General features: G+C 40.5%; 1 protein-coding gene across 5 annotated transcripts in view; it reads left to right on the top strand.

Annotated features, from left to right (window-relative positions):
* The window catches only part of grm8a (glutamate receptor, metabotropic 8a), a 225965-nt gene that overhangs the window by 142737 nt on the left and 62951 nt on the right, over positions 1 to 20277 (top strand). For all 5 annotated transcript variants that reach the window (XM_034862922.1, XM_034862923.1, XM_034862921.1 and 2 more), the window contains 3 exons: positions 14192 to 14327; positions 15130 to 15284; positions 18960 to 19097. In XM_034862922.1, the coding sequence (XP_034718813.1) occupies positions 14192 to 14327; positions 15130 to 15284; positions 18960 to 19097 (429 nt within the window). The remainder of the gene's footprint in view (positions 1 to 14191; positions 14328 to 15129; positions 15285 to 18959; positions 19098 to 20277) is intronic.

The following is a 20277-nucleotide window of genomic DNA, read 5'->3' as shown; positions in this document are numbered from 1 at the left end:
TGACACATTAGACATTTGTTTAATATGTCACAAAAGTTTGATTTTATTTCCATCATTTACACTTTCAAAATAACAGAAAACAAAAAATGTCGTCTGCAAAAGTTTGGGCACCCTGCAGAGTTTATAGCACGCACTGCCCCCTTTGGAAAGCTGAGACCTGACAGTGTCATGGATTGTTCTCAATCTTTGTCTGGAAAGACCAGGTCACGTCAACCTTAAGGTTATAAAGGCCCAGACTCATCTGACCTCGCCCCAACAATCAGCACCATGGCTTCTTCTAAGCAGTTGTCTTGAAAACTGAAACTGAAAATACTTTACGCTCACAAAGCAAGACAAGGTTATAAGAAGATAGCAAAGCATTTTCAGATGCCAATATTCTCTGTTTGGAATGTAATTAAGAAATGGCAGTCATCAGGAACAGTGGAAATAAAAGCAAGATCTTAAGGACCAAGAAAACTTTCAGACAGAACAGCTTGCAGGATTGTGAGAAAAGTCACAAGTCAAACCCCACGTTTGACTGCACGATCCATCCAGAAAGACCTGGCAGACACCGGAGTCGTGGTACATCATTCAACTATAAGGAGATACTTGTACAAATATGGTCTTCATGGAAGAGTCATCAGAAGAAAACCTCTTCTACGTCCTCACCACAAAAATCTGCGTTTGAAGTTTGCAAATTAATGTATAGACCAGCCTGATGCATTGTGAAAACAAGTTCTGTGGACCGATGAAGTTAAAATAGAACTTTTTGGCCGGAATGAGCAAAGGTACGTTTGGAGAAGAAAGGGCACAGATTTTAATGAAAAGAACCTCTGTCCAACTGTTAAGCATGGGGGGAATCAGTTATGCTTTTGGGTTGTGTTGCAGCCAGTGGCACAGGGAACACTTCACAAGTAGAAGGAAAAATGGATCAATAAAATTTCAGCAAATTTTGAATGCTAACTTGATGCCATCTGTGAAAAATGTTTTATATATATGAATTATATCAAGAGGCATAAACTGAAGGTTGTGCCATGGCCTTCACAATCTCCTGACCTCACCATAATGGGAAATCCATGGATAGACCTTAAAAGAGCAGTGCGTGAAAGACAGCCCAGAAATCTCAATGAACTTTTGGAATTTTTTGACTTTTGGAAGGAAGAATGGGCGAAGATACCTCAAACAAGAATTGAAAGACTCTTGGCTGGCTACAAGAAGCGTTTCCAAGCTGGGATACTTGCCAAAGGGGAAGTACAAGGTACTCTCTGCAGGGTGCCCAAACTTTTGCAGATGCCATTTTTTGTTTTCTGTTATTTTGAAAGTGTAAATGATGGAAATAAAATCTACCTTTTTGTGACATATTACACAAATGTCTAATCTGTCATTTGATGCCTTTTGGAGATTTTTTTATCTTTTCTTGGCTTCTTTATGCACATTAATACAAATTCTCACATGGGGTGCCAAACTTTAGAGCCCCACTGTAACAATCTATTTTGCTTTAACGTTTAATAGTGTCTTTACGATAGGTCATGTATTTCTGTTTTTGTCTGCAGATGATTTGGTTGGGCCGAATGGTTTGGGGGATGTCCTGAGTTTCTAGGGTCTCTCTCTCTCTCTCTCTCTCTCTCTCTCTCTCTCTCTCTCTCTCTCTCTCTCTCTGTCTCTGTCTCTCTCACTGATGACTTTAGTAGTGGAAAGTGTAATTGAGATTGAGTAAAGGCAAGCAACATGCTACTGGTATCGCTCACTGGGTGCACCGAGGGAGGGAAGGCAAAACAGAGAGGAGGTGCACATCAAAGCTTGCTGCTGAAAGTAGGGAGTAAACGGACAAAGTCAGAGTAAAGATAGACAGACATATGTACACTTGGCACCATGGAGCGATGAGTCAGTTAGTGGATGTGCAGCGTGAAGCCGATTGCATGAGAGGGGGTAAAGATAGAGGTATCGATTAAGAAGCAAGATAAATGATTGACATGTTATTGGGACCTCCCTGAGAGTTGAGGGGGAAGGGCAAGAAGGAATGGGGGGAAAAAATAAGAAAATGATGAAACCGATGCAAATGAAAGCAGAGAGGCATTGTGAAGAGAAAGACGTGTTAGACCATCATTAGGTGCCTTTAGCAAAATTGATGAGGATGGATGAAACTGAAATGACAGATACAAAGACAGAAAGAAGTCTTTGTAGACTTCTTTCTTTGACTTCTTTCTTCTTTGAAGAATCAATTTGAAAACAGAAGAAAGTGCATATAGACAAGTTGTTGCTTTTTCACCACAAGGTTGGAAGGCAAAGAAGATAGTTGGGGGATTCTTTCCAATAGGTAGCCAAAAAAAAAAAACCTTGACTGTGGTATTGTTAGTGCCTATATCTGCCAATTGGTTTTGCACATGTGCTGCATCATTTTTCAATGTCAATCTGTTCGCAGTGCATTGATAATAATAGTAGCTATACCTAGTATTGAACACTTTGCCTTGCCAACTTACAAAATAATAAATAGCAAAATAACAGTTCCATCATTGCTCCATGCAGGCTCTATTTTTGCATACAGTATGAACTCCTCAGTTGTTGAGCACACTGACAGTAGCCACTATTTTTCTCATCTATTGAGCTGACACAACTGAGGTGCAGTTGGTTTGGATAATGAAAAGTACATTACCAAGAGATTTGGGGGCCAAAAATGTGTATCACCTTCTTCACTGTACTTTATCCACGTGCTTGAGACATAATCTGCGCAGGTACTCAAATGACCATAATCCTGAACACCAAAATGGCTCTGCTGCATTATTGCCACTATAACACCCCTGCACCTCTTTGCCTACTTAAGTGCAACCCAGTTCAGGGCATGTCACCAAAGTATTAAATGCTTGCAGACGGGAGAAAAACTTTGTGCGTCTGTCAGAAATGTCACGTTACCAGCGTAAAGCCCCTCTGTGCTCCGTCATGAAAATAGAGCCCTCTGACTTATGTATTTCTACGCAGGACTGCTTCCGCTTTTTTTTTTTTTTTTATCTTGTGGTTTAAGCTTTTGGCATTAAGTGCTTTGTCCATTGATGCTGCAAGAAGCAGAGGCCTAGGCCAACATAGTGCACGTCAATACCTGAAGAATACTTCACGTGCAAGAAATATTGATCCGGTGAAATCTATGCATGGGGCAGAGTTGGCCAAAGCAATAGTGCATTCACAGCACCTGGCCAAAGAATAAAGCACTCCTTATATTCACTGTGAAAAAAACACCATACTGTATTGGATTGGACCCTTTGAACTCCCACCTGCACTATTCCAACAGCCTTTCTACTACTAAAAAATACACAGCCCAAACTAAATATGACGTCAACTTAAGGCTTATGTGTTTGACTTTACCAGTATATGGATTCACACAAACATACCTACAGTCCAAAATAGATACTGTTAGGTTAGATGCATAAAAACCAACACAATAAATCCATGTTTGCACGGTCCCACTCCCATCCATATATTCATCTTTGTTATGAAAAAGTGAAAGAGGGAGATATTGCCAATGTTTGAAACACTCACACAGTGTTGCCCTCCCAGCCATCTGACTGCAGTGATACATGAGCATAGCACACAATAGCCTCTGTCGCGGTCAGGTGTGAGGGCCTGTTGCAGTGTACACAAACAAAGACATGCACATATGCAGATGCGGGCACGTACGCAATACATAATGTATTCACAGGCAGCCAAGCTTTTTTTTTTTTTTTACTTCACTGCCGTTCAGGGGGCATGTTTGTGTGCTGCCCACACAGATGCTATCAGCAGCAATAAGCCTGTGTGGTCATTGCTATTCAAAAACCATAATATCTCCCATATATTCTGCTCATTGGCACATTCTAATTGGAACAAATTACTGTCTGAAGTATCTATGGGCTCCGTATATGTGCTGTGTTGACTTATCGATTAAGTTCCAATTGCATATTTAATGTATTTGTGAGTGTGTATTTAGTTAAACAGTGTAATTGTCACTTACGAATGACTACATTAACTTGCCAACGCACAATTTTCATTTCACAGTCGGTTGTTTGCGCACTGCTGAGTGACTGATTCTGTTGATTTGGCAGAGATAAACATTGATAAACTGTTAAACAATTTGTGTGTGTGGGGGGAGTGTGCCTGTGTGTGTACTCACACAACTACAATTACATTTTTGGCTTTTGTTGTGCTACAGCCAGGCTGAATGACTGGGGGATCCCTCCTTATTATTGTGGGGAGAATGCATACAACTTGTTACTGTCTGGTGTGCATGTTTGTGTGTATGTGTTTGTGAGAACTTTGCCTGCAGAATTATTCAACAGAAGGAGAAACCCTGCTCCATTAGGTACTGTGTACATGTAAAAAGTGCAGATATATGTATACAACTGTATATTTAGCAAAATGTACTATTGTGTTAATGCTGGAGGAGTATAGGGTATGACATTATAATCAGCCTTTAGTCTGCCCATTCCTCAATACACTGCTATATGTCAAAACATTACGCCAAAACCAACATAAAAAACATAATTTAGTACACATACTTTGAAAGAAAATGTGTTTTTGTGTAATAATGTGTGCACCAAACCTTCCGTTAACAATTGATGTGTCTGGTGCCAAAAAACAAGTGTAAACAACCAACATACATCCTGTTTTCAGATGTAAAAAAACGTACCCTGGTTTTCAGAAAGGTCACAGTAAAGGTCAGCAGTTTCAATGACATTTGGGGTTTTTCATTCATCCGTTTCACTGTCGGGACTGTAAACCTGCAGCAATGCATGGGGGAGATGGAACAGCATTTACTATTATTGTTCATCCTTACTGTGTATGTATAAGTATGTTTGAACCTGTATGTTTATACGTGTGTAAACCTGTTTTTTCATCTTTCTGAGTGAGTACACTTCTGCATTTCTAGTATTTTCTGTTATCGGCATCAGTCTCGTTCATGTTTTGTTCTGCTTGATGACAAACATGTAGCATTTTTGTATGTCTGCTATGTATCTGTATGTGTGTGTGTATTTTTGTGTGTTCAGAAAAAAAAGCAAAGTTCCAGAACATATATTCAATCACATGCACGCACACGACCCTAGTCTGAGGGCACTGCTGTAATTGGATGTCTGATTACTGTCAGATAGTGTGTGTGTGTGTGTGTGTGTGTGTGTGTTTGTGTGTATGAGAGAGAGAGAGAGAGAGAGCGGAATATGCCATGGAAATGAAAGAAAATGCTTTCCTCAGGGAAAGAGAGAGAATGTCAGCAACAGTAGGGAGCGAGAGTGTTCCAGACAGAGAAGTGGACATCTTCTCTCTTTGTGATCTCTGAGCTTAACGTCGACCTTGGCTTTTTTATCTGTGGTCTGACATCCAATCATCCCTTGCTCATCTCCCACCCCACCCCGCCTTAGTCCGTACATCTTTTCATCTTTCCATCTTTCCATCCTTACCTCATTTCTTCCTTCGCAGCTTCTCATCCCCCCGATTTTTCCGCCATGTTTCCTATCTCTTTCCATATCCTTTATTTCCTCCCTCACGTCTCTCTATTTCTTTCCTCCCATCTGTCCCACCCAATTCCACCGTCAGTCCGCCACCACACAGCAGATAGCCAGTGTGATTTACAGTCTCCAGTTGCACTTAGTAACTCTCACCACAGTACTGATAGTAAACATTTAGTTTGAAAGGAACATGCTTATCCCTGTGTGTGTAAACGAAGGTGCACGGTTGGACTGCGTGATATGTGGAAAATATCTAATTGCAATTACTTTTGAAAGATATGATTATACTGTGATTTTTGAGGATCTTTCTCGACCTGAGAGAAAATGTTAAATATTTTCCCTTTTGTTCCTTTTGTAGCCACTAGGTGGGTAAAAGGAATTTATATGGCTGTAGTATTAGTTAGTCAGTTAGTCAGTGTATTCTTCAGTGTGGCAGAAAGTAAACTCAGGTGACCATAGCACTGCTACTGCCACTGGGATTTAAACAAACTAAAAATCAGAGGCTGAGAGGGACGCACGCACGGACGCATGCACAGACACACGGACGCACGCACGGACGCACGCACGGACGCACACACACTGCTCCATGCAGTAGGTATCTCCGCCTGTCTCCCATCAGACCCAAGCAAGTGCTGACTTCAGCGAGACTGCTTGACTCCTGTGGTGTAGACAGCCATCCCACTCCCTCCTTCAACTATACACACACACACACACACACACACACACACACACACGGTAGGCGAAGTGAGACGTTAAAAGGCCAAGATATTTTGTCTCTTTCCCTGACTTGCTCACTCGCTCTCTCTCCCTCGTGTGTGTTTTATGGTTTTTCATCTTTCACGACTCAAACTACTAAACTACTAAAACCTAACTCAAACCTCCTCATCCATCGCCTACACCCCTGTCATTCACACTCAACATGTCCTTGCATCTTTCTCTCTCTCCTGCACACCCAAATACAAGAATAATGAAAAATGTCTGTCTGTGTGAGGTACGATCTGCACTCTCTGTACAGTTGTACAAATATCTGCAGAGTTACAGCCACTATAGCCAGTCCCACTATGAGCTTTCCTCTTAGTAAGCACCGTTTCTAAGTCTGTAGCTTTTGAGAGGGGGGTGAACAAGGTGGAGGCTGGGGGTGTGGCCTTGACCAACTGCCACTTTGCTTGTTTGAAAGCCATAATATCTCGCTCTTTCTCATGGGTGGGCTAAATTCTCTGGGCGGATGTAACGGGCTAGATTCCAGATCGGCTTTCATTTTCTCAAAGTCAGAGCAAGATACCCAGGGCTTGGTTTACACCTATCACCATTTTTAGCCACTGGGGGATCATGGGCAGGCTGGGGGAACTCATATCTATGTTAAAAACCCTCACAAAGTAAAGTTTTCATGCCATGGGACCTTTGTGTTAATGGAGGAAAAACCCAGGATGGAACTTTGTAACATTTATTCAAGGCATCTAATACTGATCCAAGACAGCTACCTGACGTAGGAAGTCTAAAATAACTATTTTGAAAAATATCGCAGATGTACAAGAAGGAAGGGTGGTATCTACAATATCTACATGGTTATTACTTTCAATAATGCAATTGCAGCATCAATGGATGATTATTCACTATGGTTACTACTGCAATATAAATGTAATGAAAGATGAGGGATGCCACTTACTTCTGTGTTCTTTTTTTGAACTGTAACTTTCTGTTTGAGAAAAAAAATGCTATTATGAATACCTGTGTTAAAGTCATACTGTAACTTGTGTGGTCTTTCTATCTTTACTGAAGCCGGTTGAATATACTGTACATTCACAAGTACAGTACATTAAGTACCACTGCAGTATTAATGCTGAATGCAAGAGGGGAGAATGTATAATAATAACACAAAGTATGCAGTCTGAAAGATAACTCCAATGGCTATCATTCTATTATTAAATCCTGCTATAATATACTGGGGCTACAGTTTGAATTAGCTTTTTAGAAAGATACAAAAAATTATTGTATTTTGTCTGAGCACCACTTGAAACATTTTATTGTGTGCACAGTAGATCATTGCAAATATCTAATATCCACTTGCTGATGTAAACTGCTGCCTCAGTTTATACTCTGATAATTCACAGTGTTGTGGCGGCATCACTCATCATTTTTTATTACTGTGTGTATTAACTAATGCTAGTTGAACAAACATTTACCAAAAGTACATTCAGTTTCTGTAAACTGAAACAACTTCGCCTATTTTCCCTCTCCCTCATCAGTGTTTCATTATCAGCGAATTATAAGCAATTTCAAGTTTAAGCCCATTATTGGCTAACAAAAGTTTTCCCACCTCAGGCTTGGTTGAGGTCTGAGCAGCATCTTTTTGGGATCGGGTTAGGACCGTCTTCAATTTCCCTTTTGAGGCTCTAAGGTATGTCCTTTCAGGCATATTTTAATGGGAGGATGTGAATTTCCTGGGACAGCGGTTCCGTGCGTGTAGTCAATGATTCATTAGCAAGCCTGAGGAGAAGTTTCACTCCGTAGTGAAAAACTGCAGAACACAATATTTACTGCACCACTTCCTCCAAAACTGAGCAACAGAGAGGAAAAAAAACAGCATGCGTGCACACACTAGCTTTTTGATTGCACACAAATACATGCAAAGCACATTGGTAAGCATGGGTAAAAAAACACACAAGCACACACACACACACACACACACACACACACACACTTACACACAAGTCAGTGACTTCAAAGGCCCACGCTGCAGTGCCCCAAGCCATGAACAAAGCATAGAGATGCAGAGGGCAACTTTTATTTTAAAGCAGTGCTAATGAGGAGAGAAAGAAAGTGTCAACATCAGTGTGTGCATGTGAGTGAGGGCTGATTCATGATACGCGGCATGCGCTGCGCTCGCCACTAGGTTGCGTCCTATTCCCAAAATATATTTGTTGGCTCAGCGCAAAATAGGCAGGACTTTCTACATTTACGCCATGCATAAGCCAATTTTTGCACGTCACGTCTCCGTCCTGTGTTTACATCAGACTTGTAGTACATACAACATTGTGTAGGATAAACACGGGATACACAGTGATTCTTGTAGCGATTTGGTGGTAAAGATGTTTCTGTCGTTGAACCAAAAGAAAGCCTTGGCACTAGCCATGGTTTTGAGTATATACGGAGGAAGGCAGCAGCAAGAAGGGTGTGGAGGCACGAGACCCTCAGGTCCAGAGTCCAGGTGGGGGAATTACGGCTTGTGTGTAACTTTGTCACATAGGGAATAGTGCTCCCTTTCATATGCATTGTTCATTGCACTATACTTACAGAGTGCTGTTAAATGTGGACAACAACACAAAGCAGTTTCACTATCTTGGTATAAACAATGGTGTAAGGACATGTCAGTTTTGTAAAGTCATTGGTATAAAAACTTGCTTTGGAGACGAACAAAAGATTTCCAAAAGATTTCCAAAGATTTGCGCTTTTGCAGGTTAGTCACTGTGCGGTTCAGTTTACACCAACTGTTTTCAGAAATGCACTCACTTTTGTGAAAATGAGAAGTAACTGACACAAAATTTAACAGAGTAATGATTGTATTTCAGTGGAGACATGTCCATGTTGATTTCACATAGCTAAAACAAACCTGAATGATTTAAATCAAGAGGCTACAATAAGCTACACATCTGGTATGCCTATTTTGGTGGAAATATGCACCGCAGCATACGGTATTTTTGCGTCTGAGGTCTCTGTACGACCTCAAAGCTGCAAAATGACTCTTGCACTTTGTTCAGTGGCAGAACAGTTTGTGCGCGTGCAAGCAATTGACAATAGTGGGTTTCATAGTGCAGCGCCTCCTCTTGCACATCCAATGCGAATGGGCCCTGAGGGAGCTGACCATGGAAAGGTGCCCCGAGCAGTTAGGGGTTTGATGCCTTGCCCAAAGGTGAACTGGCACCTCTCCAGCTACCCTCCAGTTCCCAACCCAACTCCCTACTGACTGAGCTGCTGTCACCCATATCTAAATGGAAGAATCGTTAAAGTCAATTTTTTTTACACTTACAATTAATGTGTTGCAGACATGTATAAGGACACAAAAACACATGCACACACTCACACTCTCCATTGCCAGCAGCATAAAGGCAGCTAGCTTTAAAGGGACTCTCATTAGTCATCTTGCTTAGAAGGAAACCACATTACTGTCTGTGTGTGTCCAAGCCGTATTGCCGGTATAAGTATATTACAGAATACAAGAGTGTATCAGTTGTTGTGTGGGGTACTCCGTGCCATGTTAAATAAAGATGGAGAATAGAAAGGAAAGGAGACGTATAGGGAGAAGCAGAAGGTGATTATTGCAGCAGATAAGAATCTGCCAATAGGATCGAGGTACATGTCACCCAGTTGACATGCGTTTATGTGACTGTAGTTCTCCAAGTTTCTGACAATTTCCGAGCTTCCATCGGTGGCTGCTTTCAAGCATATGGCATTACAAATGCATCCACTGGATTCTGGATCTCAAGGTGATTGAAGATTTCAAGGTGATTGAAGATTTTGGTTCTTCATTTTAGGACTGAGAAAGTTTGTTGCCATTAAGTGCACAGTTCTACATTATTGTACAATTTGAATTTCCAGAAAATGGAACATTAGGATTTTTTGTTCTTTTTCCTCACAAATGTTTTAAATTGTTTTTAAAATGTTTTGGGATTTACTCCCTGAAAAGTTTGTTAAAGCTGACAGTGAGAAAAAAATGATATGAAATGCTACACAGTGAGAAAGATGAGTGACTTCCCTTTCTCCTCCCCATGTATTTCTCCATTGGTTAATAGACAAAATTGTGCAGAGAGAGAAGAGTATGGGAGGGAAGCAGATTGTTAATTAAACGTTGAGACAGCAGCGTTTCCAGTTTTGAAACAGAATTAATCTTTAAACAGAGCGGAGTTAATTACCGACTATAAGGGTTTCATTCGGAGAAGTGCGGGATGCACTTAACATCCAATTTATCATCACAATTTGCACCCTACGTCCTTTTTTATCAACTGCAGTGGGGCAGACACACTGTCGAATTTGTACAGACTACTGTATGCACTGCAGCTTACTGGTAAACACCTTCACACGTGCACAAGAACAGGCATTTAGGCACACAGAATATTACAGATTTAAACAAACTAGGCCCACACACACACACACACACACACACACACACACACAGAAATACACGAACAGACACAAGGAATTAGGATTCAGTCACATTCTATTCCACAAGGAAGCCTCAATAATCAGGTTAATAGAAATAAACTGCTCGATGTGTTGCTGCTCAACAAATGTAGAGCCCATAATTAAATTTGCCCATTGTAGATGATTGAGCAACAATTGCTGAATTATGTAATAAACAGGCTATTACTGCTCCATTACAGCTGAGACCATTCTTTTATTTGTGAATAAAGAGAATTTTTAACTGGTTGAACACATTAGTATGCTGGGCATGTGATGTGATGTCGCTAAAGAATTAATTATCCGGTTTTTACACAATCAGCTAAATTATGAGCCTTCAGATTTTATATTTGGGGTTTGGGGAGAAGCGAAATGGTTTTGTCCACGACCAGTTATGCTGTGGTTGACAGTAGGACATGGTTCAACAACTTTTTACTCTGATTGCTCTATATCTAGAGACTCATTTTACCATTATCTGAAAATAAGTGACCTTATTGACATGTTGGCTGCCAAATAATGTGTTTATTGTTGTGTCATGTTGTGTTCACATAATAATGACTAATTATCGGCCACTGCTGAATTGCACCAGGGTTGTCATTTGGTTTAGCCTTGCAGAAAGCTTTCCCACCTGATCAGGCGCCTGAGATGGAGGTTTTTAAAGCAGATCTTCATTGAGATCAATACCAGGCTTTGTAGTTCGCAGTAACACTTTTCACATCTGACCAAAATGTTTTACTCGCCGATTAGGCAGCAGCCGACACTGTAGCTGACACTGTTAGGCGATGTCAGCTAGGATTCATTCGGATCATTTTCCCTCTTGTTCAGGTATGGCGCTCCGTGGAAAGGCATTGTAACTCTTCCTGCAGATCGCATCTTTGTTCCCCCGTTTTAATAACAATGATCTGTTGATTGGGGGGTAGGCCAATTCATTTTTTTCCCACCAGCTGAGAGCAGCTCTTAAAGCGCATGGCATAGCGTGGCAGCATCCTTTGCTTGCATATCTGCTTCACAAGCTGTTCAGTACTAAAAGTGATTCTAGTGGAATGGTATCTACCCTATATCAGTATATAAGGGAAGCCTCACACCAGACACTTCTGCTAGACAGAATATGCAGGAGGGATTTCCCAGGGATAGAGCTGGATTTTGACTGGAGTTCTGTATGGAATAATGTTAAATTGGCTTCTAGAAATCCTGACCGTCAGCAAATGCACTATGGTTTTGTCCATAGGACTTATTTGACCCCTCGTAGGCTAGGTGTAATGGAAATTATTGGCGATGCTTCTTTGAACATTGTGTTCGTGAAAGACCATGGGCACGAACATGTTCTGGGAGTGTCCCCCTGTTGCACGATTCTGGCAAAATGTTGCCTCAGAACTGACATTTGTTTCCGGGACAGTTCCCACAACAATACCAGTTCTGCTATTGAATGACACTGCTTCACTACAGATATCTAAAGGTCAGAGAAGGAGGGTGGGGGTTGTTACCAGCATGTTTTTCACCTGGAACATGCTGCTGATTGTGTTTATGTTGTTTGTTGGAAAAAAAAGATGTTTCTCCTGACCTAACCTCACAGCTTTCCTTTCAACAGAGTGGCAAAGGTGCACATTATAACTGATGCTCACTTTTAATGAGCTGGTTTTTGGCACCATTAAAAACAAAGTGTGTTTTTGGGGTAGCAGGGCATTTGGCTGCAACAATATTAGTCAGGTGTGACTGTGAGTGTATGTACATAAACACTTACACACAGAAGTTCAGATATAATTCAACATTGTCTTTTTCTGGGAGGTGTGTTCCCCATTGGGACAGTTATTAATGATGCGAGTGACATATTAAAACAAAGAATAATTGTAATCACTTTTGTACTGATCCAAGGACAACGGTGGAGAGAATGCAAACATCAGCGCTTGTGCACACTGCATGACTTGTTTCCTAATAATACGCTATCTGTCCTTACATATACAAAAGTGAATATCAAGTTGGTGATTATCCTTGAGAAAGCATTAAAAAATTCCATGTGTGGGGTAGACGGCGATGTCTGTGCAGAGTTTGTCACTGTAGTGATTATCCTTGAGCGGATTTTAATTTGAGGCTAATGAGTATTTGTTTTATCAGTAATGCACGCTGGTGTGCGTGCGTCTGCATGGTTACGAACTTGTGTGTGTGATTAAGGGGTATGATGTAGTAAAAGTGACAGATTGTTCAGATGGTCAACAAATGGGATAGAACAGGCAGGGAGGAAAGGGACATCACTCACTCGCTTTCTCACACACGCACACAAATGCACGCAGATGATTGACAAGTCTAACATGTAGATACACAAAAACACACACACACAGGTACTGTGACTGGATACAATCATTCAGTCTTATTGTGCACAGGATAAAGCAAATGTAATGCAATGACATAATCCTCTTTCATACACACCTTCAAGCCTTGAGCTGGGCTAATGATGTAATGAAACAGAGCTAATTAATAGAGCAGCTTACATATAGAGTCTGGATTAGTTCAAAGCTGTATGGGATGTTGGATTCTGTGTGTGAGAAAAGTAGAGAATATGTGTGCTGGGTGTATGCGGTCGACAAAATCTCCCCTTATTATCACATATTGTGAGTGAACTAATATTGCTGACTGCTATTCTTGTCATCCTCCACAATAGGAAATTAAGTCACCTTCATATCCTTTCAGCATTTTTTTTTTTTTTATTTCTTTTCTTTTCATTCCATCCTGTCCTCCATTAGTTTATCTCAAACTCCGTGCCTCTTTCCTCCTCCTCCTCCCTCTTACTTTCTTCTCTCTTTTCCTCCCTCTTCTTAAGAGGGTTTTTCTTTTCAATGTCCAACATGCTGTCATCCCTAGTCTTTTCTCTCCCAGCCTTTTGTTATTTTCTGTGCCAAGGAGGTTATGTTTGTGGATAACTTTGTCTGTCAGCGGGAAAACAACTAGCCCGACTTTCATGAAACTTGGCGGAAGGGTTTAGCATGGGCTTAGGAATAAAACGTTGAAATTGGGAGCAGATTGGCCTTGATGGAGGTCTGTGCTCGTCTAGTTTATTTTATTTCTCTGTTCTAATTATCTGTTTTTGTCTACTTCAGTTCCTTTGTACCTTTTCTTATTACACCCAACTCTGCAACTCTTGTTTGTAATATGTCTGTTTTGGCATGACTGTTTAATATGGCAATCTGTGATCCTTGTATATTTTGTATAATTCGTGTCTTACTGCTTGTTTTGTCTTGGCTTTCCCCAAAGTCACTTGGCCAGAAATAGTACTACATCCTGAGGTTTGGATTTTTTTTGCTGCTGATGATACACTAACTGTCCAGTTGTTCTTATATTCATCTCAAAATGCTGATGCAGCTGGCCGTGCAAAAGCAAAACACTGTTGTACACCAGATGTTTACAACCAAGTTTATAACACCGTTTTCTTAACTGGGTATGGGCCAAATCGAATGAGAGCAACTAAATGTGAGTGATGATTACAAAATAAAGAGATGCAAATCAGTGACTAAAATACAGAGAATTCATTCTTTCCCTCTTTCTATGTCTCTCTCTCTCTCTGTGTGTCCCAGGTGGTGTGTGTATCGCCCAGTCCTTGAAGATCCCCAGGGAGCCCAGGCCAGGGGAGTTTGACAAGATCATCAGACGCCTGCTGGAGACCTCCAATGCCAGGGCCGTCATCATGTTTGCTAATGAGGATGACATACGGTACGTGCTACGCACTTAAACAAGTGCCCCGCTGCAACTGCTCATCATTTTTCTGCAGCCTTGACTTTTACACATGGTTTAGTGACATATTGTGTTTCATTTTTTAGCTGATTCTAGAATAATATTGTGAAGATATCCACATGTCATTTTTGCTTAAAAGCAATAATGATCAACAGACTATTCCTTCAAAAAAATAATAATGATGTTGATGTACTGATATTATAACAAGCGAAATGTTTTTTTTAATACAATTGTCCTATTTTCTATGTACATATAAAGGGCTTTAAATTAACACCCGCTAACCCGCCAAATGCCGGTAAAAATTACTTTGGCGGGTAACATTGTAAAGTTATTAGCCAATTTGGCCGGTAATGAAAGCATCAAACAATATTGTGTCTGTTTACATTGGCCGGCTACAGAAATGTTGCCAGATTGGTCTGCTTTCGCCAAGAAATTTGGCCGGTTTTGTGAGTGTTTGGCTTGGAAATGTAATCTTCGTCTGGCCACACTGCTCGTAGTACTAATCCTACATATCTCATTAACACCTTGTAGTGTCTGCATTTCCCATGAACACCATGTAGTGTTGTTCAACTCGTTGGCTACGTGTCTTGTGTGCGGTATCGATGACATTAAGTAATTAAGTTATTAAAATGTGTTGAAATTAGTAAAAATTTGGCTAGTGGTAAATGTGATTTGCTGGAATTTTTTTTTAAATGGGCTGGCCATGTTGGCTGGTTATATAAAGGCTAATTTAAAGCTAAACTACATAAACATTCTGTTTCTCTGGTCTCTTCTCAAACAGACGAGTTTTGGATGCAGCTAAAAGGAACAACCAGACGGGTCACTTCCTGTGGGTGGGTTCGGACAGCTGGGGGTCCAAAATCTCCCCTGTGATTGGCCAGGAGAAAGTGGCTGAGGGAGCCATCACGATTCTTCCCAAACGAGCATCTGTGGATGGTAAGGGTGTGTGTGAAAACAGAGACACGTGCAGTACCGCCATGCCCCTAAACAATAACTGACAATAGATAAAGTGGGATCTCTCATAAGAATTGTTGAAGATACCAAACATTTTTTTATCTGCACTGAGACTCTTTCCTCAGACCTGGCTGTGGCTGTAGCTGTGTGTGTGTGTGTGTGTGTGTGTGTGTGTGTGTCTGTTTGTCTGTGTGTCTGTGTGTTCAGAGTCTAATAGATCAAATTTAGGGGACAGGGAGGTAAGATCCGAAAGTGAAATACACCCATGTTCCCTAACTCTTGATGCCAGTGGATAACAAGTTTTTGCTATTAGGGCAGGGAGGATATCCTCATTTGCTCCCTGTCAGAGCTCACTATGAGATAATTGATTCCTGGAGGGACACAAAGGTGACAAGATATAAACTAAGAGTTAGGGCGAGAAAGCTGATTTAGAGGTTTAAATGAATCAAAGTCAGCTTTGGCTAGTCAACATGAGGGAACACGCTACGGGGTCTTCAGAATAGACAGAAGAGTTGTGAGGGAGGTGGAACCAGTGCCTACGCCAGGTAACCATATTATAACTATTATTGTATTATATATTATTATATACCTGACACTCTGAGGCAAATTATTCCAGTAACCATGCAATAGTTTCTGCCTTTGTGAAGCTTAAAGTGCTCAGATTTTGGTGACACTGAGTCACAGAGGTGCTTATTTAACTCTAAGGTCATTTTTAAGGTATGTCAGTAAGTAATTCAACTTTATTTTATTTATACAGCACCTTTCACAGACAAGAGAGGTCACAAAGTGCTTTACAGTAAAACAAATAAAAACAACACATAAAATACTAAGCCATATTGCTGGTTAAAAGCTTGTCTAAAAATATTTGTCTTCAGTTGTTTTTTTAAAGTTTCCCCAGAGTCCAAGGCTCTCAAGGCTAAAGGGAGAGAGTTCCAGAGCCTTGGAGCCACCACATAAAAGGCGCCATCACCTCTGGTTTTAAAATATGTTCTGGGAACAGTTAAAAGGTCTTGACCTGAAGACCTCAGAGAGCGACCAGAAGTGTATCCTGGCTCTATAAGTAGTTATTCAAATTTTAAAATGCAGTCTGATAATAAATGAAACTAGTCTGACATTTTTGGAATGAAAACATCTCTACCGCTGTCATATTTTCTGCTAAATCTGATGCCAGAGCCAGGGGTTAGCTTAGCCTAGCCCAAAGCAAGCCTTGAAACTGGGGGAAACCGCTAGCCGGGCTCTCCTCACAAAAATAGTCTTACTGAAATCTTGTTGTCACTGAAAGGTTGCCAGGCAACCAATGCCGATTCCAGGAAATCATTGCAACTGGCGAAGAAATAGTCTGCCACATAACCCTTAAGGTGTTGTTGTTTTAACACTTTGTTTTTTGTGTAAAAAACAGATAAAATGTGCAATTTCGTAATCTTTAGAGCTTTATATAGATCTTTACTTTTTATAAAGAGCCGGGCTAGCCGTTTCCCCCAGCTCTCGATCTTTGTGCTAAGCTAAGCAAACTGTCTTCTGGCTCCAGCTTTATATTTAGGGTAGAGCGTAACACAGAGATGGATATCAATCTTCTCATTAAACTCTCAGCAAGGAAGCAAATAAGCATAATTCCCAAAATGTCACACTTTTCCTTTATTCAAATAACTAGAGGGACTTTGGTGCCCCATAGAGTCCAGTGTCCCCAAACAATTGCCCACTTGTGGAGACAATTTCCTTTTCTACCAGTACCACAAATGCTTTTATTTTTTATGAGCTTCACAGCTGTGATTATGAGAAGCTGGTGATCCCATATGTGCTACCTGTTAAGCTACACAGGGAGTGAAACCACTGTTCCCAGCAGTCTAAGTAGCAATTAAGCTACACAGGTGCACACAGGACCAATTTCCCTGGCAACAGAGGAGATTGATCAAGTCGCCGGCTCTTGTCACCTTTTACAGCGAGTCTGGCATTCCGCACAGGCTTTTCAAAGCCAGACTGATAGTCCCCAATGATTTACCTACCGTATGTTCCATGGTTTGTTTCACATGCACTGTGTTGCCCTGAATTACAGTCCCAGTGGTGTTGGAAAGGATTCATTTTCATTAGTGAAGTGTAAATGCTTCTTTGCGCTCTTCTTGGGGCATACTGTACCCGAGGAACATGGGAACAATAGATAACTCCCTCTGTGTTTAAGTACCCATCATCACACCAGCGATGATGTTAATGAGGGTTATAAAACAATATGGCGATAGAAGACGTCTTCTTAAAATCCAGTTTTGACATCTTTTCCTCACAGACTGGAAGGGACCAAGCAGGGAGGCACATGAAGTCACAGATACGTTACCAAAAAAGTTTTTTTTTTTAATTTACCCAAAAATAGCAAATTATTAAACAGCAAATGTGAAGAGGGTTGACTAAAGAGAATGTAACTAAACTACTTATGGGAACAAACTTAACATACATCTGACCTGACATGAAACAAAGGGAACATTCAGTATATACTGGCTGAACAGACCTGGTTTGATACAAAAGGGTAATCTACCAATTAAACAGTACTAATTAAAGGCAGCTTTATTTGTTATTAAAACACATAAACTACAAATAACAATCAAAACAAAACCAACACTTACTTCAGAAAATATAAACCTTGCATAGCATTAACCAAAACAGAATTACTTCTCCAGGCGCCACCCGTTTCCCCAGCAGACTGCCTGAAAAGATAATTGTGTGGAATCTCCAAACTGGTGAGCTAAGAAGAAATAATGGTTATGAGAAAGAAACACATAATACAAACGTAACTAAATGTGCGCGCTACAAAAATAAAGCATGTGTACTGTATGTGAAACAAAACCATGTTTCCTGTAAACTATTTGCAACTAATACATGTTTTAGTGAAACTTAAGCATGTATGTTTAATGTGTCTGGTAATTTTTTTGAACCAATCTTAAGAAAACATAAGCCAAATGATATAAATTGCACAAGGTTACAATTTTTTGTCATTGCTGTGTGGCCACGGCTGTGCCCATCACACAGACAACTAAGCAAAAAAGCTCTTTTCCCAATTAACTGTAGTCTGAACTACAAGTATAAGCAATGTTTATGTCTCCTTCGTTTCTCTTTTGTTGCACCCATCTCTTTATCTCAGCCTGCCAGCCTCTGACAGGTATTTCCATTCCTGTGAGTGGAGAAAAAGTTTTTCCTGTTTCTCCCCCAGCTATCTACCTATTAAATTAGACAAGTAGCCAACTTAGACTGTGTAGACTCAGTCTAAAATGTTTGTTCTCCCTGATCTCTGCTCCAGTATGTAATACTACAACTGCATGGCTCCACAGAAATGTCATCAGTCATACTTCAGTTCCAGAGGCTATTCATAACATATGCCTTTTGTGAGTAAAAATGTATTATACCACCATGAACGTCACATTTTTTAGTTCAGTCAGGCTCAGCGGAAATGAAGCCCTTAACTCCTGAAGCACTAGTGCCCTCCTCCCATTTCACCATTATCTTGGAGGTGTTAAAAACAACTTGTGTAAACAGAATAATGCTGCTTTCATCCTCTTGATGGACAGATAGATGTATTCAATATAGTTTCAAACAGGAAACCCCTCTTCACCCTAGGTTGTTTAAACTTTAACCCAGTCTGTCTTTTTTTTTTTTTTTTTTTTTTTTATACAGCGTTTGACCGGTATTTCCGTAGCCGCTCGCTCTCTAACAACAGAAGAAATGTTTGGTTCGCTGAATTCTGGGAGGAAAACTTCAACTGTAAACTGGGAATGCATGGGAAACGGCCTGGCAGCCTAAAGAAATGCACAGGTAAGACTTCACTTTTTGATATGTGACTTTTTACTTCATGTGACTTGCTATCCACCATTTTTTTTACCATTTGGTAAAAACAGAACTCATAATGCCTGATAGCCAATGTTACACCATGCTCACAAAACCTTTCTGATTTAGGTTCTGACCTCACACAGCAGTGAATGAGTCTGTATGATTACGTGCATGCGTGTCACAGTGCGTATTCCCCGGCTGACGCACAACATTAGTTCACATAATTAGGTTTGTGAGGGCTGTGACTCCCATTGACCATCTATTACTACCCGTGGCATCTGTGTTTGTGGGACGGTGTGTGTCAAGGGCCCCGTAGTTGTGTGACAAAGTCCATTAATTCCAAGTGCTTGGGTTCATGACCTCCACATCATCAACACAGAAACCAATCAACAGCCTGCTGGCTCAAGGTCGCCGCGGTGGCGCAGCTGATGGGAGGAAATGGGTGTGATTATTACATTTGATTGGGCTGACACAGAGAGATAAATAGAAAGTGAGAGAATGTCAGTGCACAAATAAGAAAATGAACAGGAAGAGGGGTTCAAAATAGTGTTTCGATTCACATATTACAAACAGAAGTACATGAATAATAGATGAAAAACAACAAATGAGAGACCACAAATCAATAAGACACATTAAGATTGGGAAAGGGAGAAAATGAAAAAAGTTTTTTCTGGATATTCATTTATGTGACTATTCATTTTGCCCGAACATGATCTGAGCAGAATCTTCAGCCGGATTTATTGAAAACTCACTCTGCCATCTTTAAACTTGTCATTAGCAACAGCAAATAAAAACAGAAGCCTATGATTGAAATCAGGCTTAAGTAAACAATTTTTGCTAGTTTTCAAATGAATTTATTAGTATTGCACATTAGGAGTAGGATTCATCTTGATTTTTAATTGTTAAATCAGCATTTTATTTGGATTCCTTGTGACAAACTCTCAACTGCTGACCACTAACAACTAAGTCAATGAACTCCTAAACATCAAACACGTTTTGAATCCTGTCTCACAATTCCAACCAATGGTTTGGCTTCCTCTGCTCAGGAATAAGTGTATCAGAGTTTAGTTATTCTTGTGCTAAGGCTTTGTTTCAACGTGACTTATGCGACGCTTCACATTCTCTATCACCTTCTGTCTTTTAGTCCTACCTGCAAGATCTTCTT

This window comes from Etheostoma cragini, chromosome 23, assembly GCF_013103735.1.
Source record: "Etheostoma cragini isolate CJK2018 chromosome 23, CSU_Ecrag_1.0, whole genome shotgun sequence".
Taxonomy (NCBI): Eukaryota; Metazoa; Chordata; class Actinopteri; order Perciformes; family Percidae; genus Etheostoma; species Etheostoma cragini.
The sequence above is the reverse complement of the archived record's forward strand: the minus strand, read 5'-3'. Positions and strand labels throughout refer to the sequence as shown.